This window comes from Trachinotus anak, unplaced genomic scaffold (genome assembly GCF_046630095.1).
Source record: "Trachinotus anak isolate AG129_WGS33_773 ecotype Australia unplaced genomic scaffold, CSIRO_AGI_Tana_v1 ptg000005l, whole genome shotgun sequence".
Lineage (NCBI taxonomy): Eukaryota > Metazoa > Chordata > Actinopteri > Carangiformes > Carangidae > Trachinotus > Trachinotus anak.
Window position 1 is genome coordinate 21,518,609 of NW_027273856.1, and position 8,298 is coordinate 21,526,906.

General features: G+C 39.5%; 1 protein-coding gene across 2 annotated transcripts; it reads right to left on the reverse strand.

Annotated features, from left to right (window-relative positions):
- Positions 1-124: 124 nt before the first annotated feature.
- tmem244 (transmembrane protein 244) lies at positions 125-6,063 on the reverse strand. Of its 2 annotated transcripts, none has more exons than XM_071478932.1 (6): positions 5,561-6,063; positions 3,274-3,359; positions 2,707-2,783; positions 1,608-1,733; positions 1,181-1,225; positions 125-901 (listed from the first exon to the last, which is right to left on the reverse strand). In XM_071478932.1, exons 1-6 carry the CDS (start codon positions 5,651-5,653, stop codon positions 804-806), a joined length of 525 nt encoding a protein of 174 aa, XP_071335033.1. In that variant the 5' UTR covers positions 5,654-6,063; the 3' UTR covers positions 125-803. The 2 variants fall into 2 exon arrangements, with proteins under 2 accessions (XP_071335033.1, XP_071335034.1); XM_071478933.1 differs by lacking the exon at positions 5,561-6,063 and adding an exon at positions 4,021-4,232.
- Between the last annotated feature and the right edge of the window lie 2,235 nt (positions 6,064-8,298).

The following is an 8,298-nucleotide window of genomic DNA, read 5'->3' on the forward strand; positions in this document are numbered from 1 at the left end:
AGATGTCCAAATGGTTGATTTGATCTACAGTGAAATGATCCTCGCAGTTGTATCATTACAGAACAGACAGTCAACACGCTGACACATGTATGCATGGACATGCAGATATGAACACGCAAAACAATCCTTTTGCATAAAGTATTTAATGTAAGTTCAATAGATTTTTAACTAATATGTACAACCAGCATTGAAATCTTTTCATAGCACCTGAACTTGAAACCAACAAAATCCGCTCATATTTACATAGACGAATATGAGGAGATCGGGTTACAAAGGATTTGGATTTGTTCAGTTTTCTGACCACATGTAGCACAGATTTGATATGATTTCTTCTCCTTATTTTCTTGATCAGACTGGTGCACTATAGACTCTACAAAACACACTCTAAATATCACATTCTGACATTCAAACTGAGAAATCGCTGACCTAACCTACGACTGCAAAATAGCAGATTTGCTGGTAGTACATATTTTACAGCTGTAAAATCCAGGCTTTTACCGAATGCTACAGGTGTCATTCTGCTACAGTATGAAGTTTGTAAAGAAAAAATACAAAACAATATTTAAAATGTACAGAATATGTTACAAAAACACTGTTAAATAGAGGATATGTGCTATTTGTACAAGAAGGGATCTGGCAATAAGTTAATGAACAAAGTTATCTAGTAGTCAAAATGTGTCTTGATAGACACACCTGACTGATAGATGTTAAAATAAACTTTGCGAGGGGAGGACATCCGCTGGGATGTATCCAGATCTGAGATTAACCTGTAAGCAAGTTAAAAGCTTTCCTCATTGTGTTCATTAGAAGTTCTGCAGTTCAGCTGGATAGACAAAATTGGTTCTGAAGAGTTTATAGGCCAGGAGCTGTCCCCCGAATATCATCATCACCAGGCCTGAACCTGCAGAGAGAGAGATTAAATAAACAAGAAAAAAGGGATCAATCAAAGGAAGGCTTGGAGGCCAGCAGCAGCTGTCCTCAAGAAGCCTGAATCTGAAGGCACGCAGGACGTGAGTTATAGTAAGTCTGGCCACAGGACAAAATAATATGGACAGATAGAAAGGAGCTGGAGAGTAATAGATAGTGGAGTTTTCATGTTCTGCAAACAGGATTAGAGACAGATAAGGAAACACAAGGGGTGGCAGACAGAAAGATGAACAAGAGGAAATATAAAACTTACCCAGAGCTATCCACCAGTGCTCAGCTGAAGGGAAGTCTGACATCACTGCAAACATACAAAACGAAAACTGTGTAAAATGTAAACGAAGAAAAATCTCAAGATGTACTTTCCATAAATTCCATGGAACAGATCCACACAAGACTGAAACATGTACAAACAAAAGATGGAGGTTTAACATGTTTGGGCATTCTTTATCTTAATTTTTGAAAATTATCATAGAGTTTGTATTTTTCTAATTCAGTTTGGTGGTGGACATATAAAGGTTTAGTGCATGTGTGTGTGTCTGTAAACTTTGAACTACAGCCACTACATCCACTTACATAACCACCAATCCTATCAGCTGTTCCGCTCTATTGATCCACTTTGTGTGTGAGTGTGTGTGCGTGTGTGTGTGTGTGTGTGTGTGCGTGTGTGTGTGTGTGTTGACCTGCTACAGTCATCGCAACATGCAGCAATGTGACAGTTATGGCGTAATCCCAGACCCACTCCTCCACAATCCAGGCAAACACCAGCCCTCCTAAAACATAGGTCACTTCTGTGGAAATTACACCAACTGGAGGGAGAAGGAGAGGGGAAACAACACGTTGAAGTTGCTCTACCCCTGTATTCTCTCTGTAGGTTCACATTTACATCTCATGGTCATATCATGTTATATATGTTATCACACTCCATAGCAGGAAGAAACACATTGGACACAATAAAATGACATTTTTCCGTATCGATGCTCTTGATATTGGGAAATGTTTGAAATGTTTGAACGACTGGAATCTCTGTTCATGTGATCACACCCGGTCCTCATGAGACTAGAAATACAACAATCAACACTGATAATTTTTTATTTCTTTACCTGCTATAAAATATACTATATGCCACCTGTTACGTGTATATAACGATGCTAGTTTTTCATCGCAGGAAAATCACAGATGTAAGGTGCCCTAGTGAGTCCTGCCAGCGAGACAGCATCAGGAGCTGAAACACTTCAATGGATTGCAGTCATCATTAATTTATGTTAATAATTACAGTTGTGCGTTGCATGCTATCACAGTGTTTGCTATTATACACACCACAGCTAAATCAAACATGTTTTTAAGTGGAAGACGGTTATAATGGGAGTGATATGACAGAAAGTCTGTATGAAGGTGAGACTAAACTAAAAGCTTAAATTACTTTAAACCATAAAAGCACTTCACACTGCATATTTAATGACTGAATTTTATAGATCCTAGTCATTTCTGCTCTGTTAATAAACACCTGACAGTACAGGATCAACTTTTGATTTGCAAGCAGCATTTCCATGTTGGTGCGGCTGCTCATGAGCAGGTTAATACAGACGAATGTTTTGTTTGTAAAACCAGAATTTGCCAAATAACCACAGCTGCCAAACTGATGTTGTGGTGTAAAAAGTACAATATTGGAGTCAAAGTGAAAAGGACAATAAAACTGAAATACAAGTAATGGTGAAATACCATAAAATTTCACAACACCTGAGTAAAGGTACTAGGTTATACTCCACCTCCGATACTCACCTAGGTATTTTGGGTTCTGCCATGACGGTTGTGTCGTGTAGTCAAATGGAGCCAACAAGCTGTTGATCTCATGAACCCTAGAGACACAACAAGATGATAAAAATGTGCACAAACAGCAAACAGGAGCAACATTTCTAGGCCTGTTGGAATCTCAGTAGGTTTCATTAAAGGTCCCATATTTTACACTTTTCTGGAGTTTTATTTCAAGTTTTATTATCCAGAAGAAAACATAAGGTTTTAGGTACCAGAAACCATGTTAGTGTAGTTTTACATCTCCTCTTTCAGGTTCGTCAGGCTCTGTTTTCTGAGTGATGGAATGAAAATATAGCAGATTTCGGGTAAACACTTGGTCAAGCTAAATGCAGCTGCTGAGGACATAGTTGAGCATGGTGACTGTTGTTGACACTTGTTGTGACATCACAAAGTTATATTAAGTCCTGATGGCTAATTTTAAGACACAGTTCTTGAATACGGGCTGTGTGCATTTTGTCCATGGACTGTGTCAAGACAAGTCTCACTTTCGACAGTATGGGACCTTTAATGTGTGTGTTCGCTGTGTGAGTGTACCTGAGCAGTCCGATGCAGAGGCTGACCACGATGTAGTAGAGAGAGTAGAAGCAAACCATGCACATCAACAGATTCTGCAGGACGACCTGAGGAGAGGACAGACAACTAAACATTATACTCTCCATGCAGGACCGATTATGACCTCTCAGGAATTTCATTTTATTAAAACTTCATTTAAATATAATTTCATTCAAAACTTAACGCGTTTTAAAGGCAGCAGGTTTCCTGTAGTCCAAACATTTTCATCCTGAGGGAGAGCACGGACTGGACTGTTTCTTATCTATAAACTCAGTTGCTAATATTGTATAATACTTGATTTATATTGTACTGCGGTATATTGTATCTTACTGCCAGGCTATTGTTATTTCATTTTTCCTTCATTTGACTGTTGAAAAAAAGCTTTTGAAATACCAAAATCAATCACATATATGAGAACTGTTCCTCAGTGAGTGGATGAAATTCGATGCCTTTAGGCTTTTGAAACATCCTCCATTGACCATGTGGCGATGCTTGCTTCAAATAAACAAAGGCGTAGAGACAGAGAAAACAAGACTATAAATTCCAAGAGATACATAAAGCTTTATGCCAGTGATTTTAATCTGAATGGAAAACTCTACATCTATTTACGGCAAAGACATTATTGTCAATTAATGTCTTGCGAGAGAAGCTTCTCCTCCATTTTCTTTTTTCGTTGATGACCCAGAAAACTAACGCTCATGACAGTAGACAGCAGCAGACAGTCGGTACCTGCTTGCTAAAGTCTCCTTTCATGATTAACTGCAGCCTTTACAGGAAATGAGCTGCATGACGCCCTCGGCGGAGATAAGAGACCTTTCCTCACAGCTGACATTTGGGCTTGTCAAACACAGGTGTGACTATATTAATAATGGGCTGCATTCCAGTCAGGTGTGCCGGCGCTGAGGCCTGCGCGCTGGCTCATGCAGGCTCACTGTCACACCTTCAGGGAACAGGGACACCGTTAATCCTATTAGTTACACCTGTGCTTCCCCCGCTGTGACCAATCAAACGTCAGCTGTGACAGAAAGCACAGATGCGATGAGAGAACTACTTTCACTGCACTGTCTGTTCAACAGAACGTGCTGTACATTTCTCCAAATCTGTTGCGCCCGAGTTGAAATCTTCCACGGTTGTTATGACGCACAGTGACTATCAAGTCTTCATTCACCATTAGGTGGACATTTCAATTTGTTAAATGCTTTATGACCCCCCCCCCCCCCCATCAGCCTCAGCTGCACATTGTGTTTAGTGCTAGTGATATGTTTGCATGCTAACATGCTGGACTACGATGGTGCTCATGATAAACATTGTAGCGGCTAAATATTACCATGTTAGCATGCTGGTATTCACATTTAACTCAAAGCATCACTGTAACCAACTGTTTCAGCACTAATGACTGTAGCATTTAATGTCGAGGATATCTGTTGGCATGACATTGTTACAAGTGGACATTTCATTTATGACGCTAAGAAGCATTAACTATTTTAGTTTAATCCTCCTCTCCTCTTCTACTCCAGGTTGTAGGAAAATTAAAGTGAAAAAAACAGCTCAGGAATTTATGTCTGTATTTGAGGCATTAATTATAAATAATAATCTTTTTAAACTGATATCATTGTGCCCCACATTTAATTCAGCCACCTCAGCTGGAACCACATGGGATTTATTTTCAGGCCCTGACCAGACAGCCATGAGGATGTGGGTGTGTCTGAAAGCAGGAAAGTAGCTGAGCTCATGCTAATACCCTCGGAGACAGCTAAACACCTTAGCTAACTCTCTGGTGTGTTTTTGTCATCTTCATACCAGACAGTAAAAAAAAAAAAAAAAAAACTGGTTTGAGACTTCAATTTCCCTCCATAGCCCCAGTGAGTTTTGGTAGATTACTGAAAAGAATGCTTAGAAATGGGAAACAACAGTCTAATCGAGACAAACCTCATAAACTACCCTGTTAAATGCTGATTATGACTGTAAAGAGGATGACATAATTCAAATGGAATAAATTGGCTGTTGTACTCCATAATACTGCATGTAGCGGATGTAGTGAAGCTTAAACAATGGCAGCTATTCAGCTAATGTTATATAGTCTTCAAGTAACCAAGTGGATTATGTTACTAATATTAAGAATGACTAAAATCTAAAATGTAAAACAGACAGTACACTTGATTATAAGTCCCAGTTAGCTCTGTTAGACATGCTGTGCACTGAGCCTCTACCACCTTACAGATGACAACAATAGACTTAACTTTCTATTCTAGCACATTTGTGTCCTTACCCAGGTATCACTGGGTGTAGTCTTGAGGGAGAAGGGTCCATGGCGTTTTATGAGTGTGAATCCACAACAACGACAGCAGTAGTCCAACAACATGAATGGCTGCTGCTCTATATGAGCATATGTAGGCTACATGTGTGTGTTTGTGTGTCTGAGAGCATGTTGGGATGTGTGTGTGCAGGGATTAGAGAAATGGGATTACTACTAAGTAAGTACTGAGTAAATCCCAAAAGGGATAAAGTCAAACATACTCTAGTATCGGTGTGTTCAAATACACTTGATCCAAAAGAAGGAAACTAGTTTTGAGATTTAATACTTCCAGAGGCACTACTGTCCCTTCTGTTCTCATCCCTCCATTAGTTCTTTCAACTCATTCCTTTTTCTGCCATCCTCTTTCTTCATTCTTAGGTCTCCCATTGTGTCTGTCCTGTTTTCTGTCCTCCTTCCATCACATCCTGCGCCTCGCCTCTCCTCTCCTCTTCCTTCCATCTCTGCTTCTCCTTTAACAAATAAACTTTCCAAAATGAAAGCCTAAAGAAGAAGAAGAAGAAGAAGAGGAAGAAGAGTACGTGAGTATGACACAGAGCCGAATCAATAAGTTGACTGATTGTTCAAAAAGCAACTATAATGATAAGCAACTGATCATTTGAGTCACCTCTCAAGCAAAAGTACCAAACATTTGCTGTGTCTACCTTCTCGGATTGTGAGGATTTGCTGCTTTTCTTTGTCTTATGTGATATCAGACTAAATATCCTTTTTGTGTTAGTGGGATGAAAATACACTATTTGAATATATCAGCCTTGTACTTTGGGAAACTTGAGTTTTTATTAGACATAATTCATCACTAATTGAGCAACTAATTGCCAGATTAATTGTTAATGATAATAATTGTTGAACATTTGCAACCCTTGTACGAACACATGCTCCACAATGAAATCAACTGACTGAGCTCCTGATAGCTAAACTAGATAACTAAACAAGACCTACACATGTATTCTGAAGGTGTGTTAGGTTGAGTCTTGCTTGTACTGTAATTATAACATCAAGACAGACGTGATCACACATTTGTCTGGCAGTTCTCAATACGAACACAAGGTGGTAGCACAGCCTCACAAACACAGGGAGAACAGCTCCACCAGTGACAACCAGCATGAGAACAGGAGATAGGAGCCACATGCAGAGGACTGGCAGCAACAGATAAGATACAACATTCAAATGCAGATGTCTGATATGAGCGTCATAAATCTTTTTCCTCTATGTTTATTTTTTTTTTAACACAACAGAGAGGAAGAATCTGAAGCAGAGAGAGACAGCTGTCAGCTGCTGATAATCCATCATCTGTTCGTGTAAATAAAGATGAAATGAAATAAAAGAGAGCTATGTCTTTATAAAGAAAGTGATGGAGACGAAGTACATGTAGACATGACGACAGTTCAACATTTCCTGTCTCCTGACAGAAATAGCTAAAGAAAGCCAACTCTTCAGCGTCACAGCCTGCGCATGTCTTTGTCTTCGTCTCTGTGTGTGTGTGTGTGTGTGTATGTGTGTGTGCATATGGTAAGGCACATGCACGTTTGCCTCTGAATGAGTGTGGGGTACCATGTAACCTGCATCACTGTAACCATAGTGATAGAGTTGGGGCACATGTAGAGCAAGATGGACGTCATAACTATTCATTCCCCTGTATGTATGTGTGTGTGTGTGTGTGTGTGTGTGTGTGTGTGTGTGTGTGTGTGTGTGTGTGTGTTCTGGAATATTTTATTATTGTGGAGCTCAGAGGAAACTAAACCTACATATCTCTATTTTTATAGCTCTGAATGTTTCTTTTCTAAAGACAGCTGAAACTGGATGAATGATTCATTTTATTTTGACATTAAAGTCTTTTGATTATCCTGCAGCGTTTTTATGGTGTTTTTCTTTTCAGCATTAGGCTGCAGTGTCATGTCTTTCCTCTGTGTAACTGCAATAATGAAGACAGACAATCACAGATTGGTTTGCACACATTCGACAGCTGGGATTAAAGGAACAGTTAAACATTTTCATAAATATGTCATTCACTTCCTTGGTGAGAGTTAGATGAGAAGACTGATGCCACACTCATGTCTGTACAATAAATATGAGGCTACAACTAGCAGCCAGTTAGCTTAGCTTATCTTAAAAACTGGAGACGGCTAACAAAATCAGGAGATAACCCTCCCCCATAAACAGGGAATGGTCATTTCTTACACTTAGGTTTTTATACAGATTAAACAAATGTGTTAGTATTCGTGAGCTTTAGAGGTGCTCATAGGTAAATTTTGTTTCCCCTGAAGAGAATCAGACTAGCTGATAAACATGCCAAGACACATTATCGCCGTGGTGACCCTAAATCCTTGTCTCAGCACCACATGGCCGAGACTTAGCGGTGGTGAAATAACAAGAGCAGGGAAACATTTGCAATTATTAAAATCAAGTTAAACAGATGAAAAAGTTGCAGTACATTTAGATATCTGTCTGAAACATGCTGCCACTTCCAAGCCTAATGTGAGTATGAAAAATGGGACTGATAGCGATGATTCAACAGAGAGCTCCTGTGTCTGGAGTGAGTGTTTACACCACAGGAGTCGGTTTAAACAATCTGTGTTGTATCCATAGAGGCAGAGAAATGAACACACTTTATCTACACTCTTCTCCTGATCTGCTTTTTTAAAATTCTTTGAAATCAGTTCAACACACAGACAGGGAGACGGGGGGAGAACACT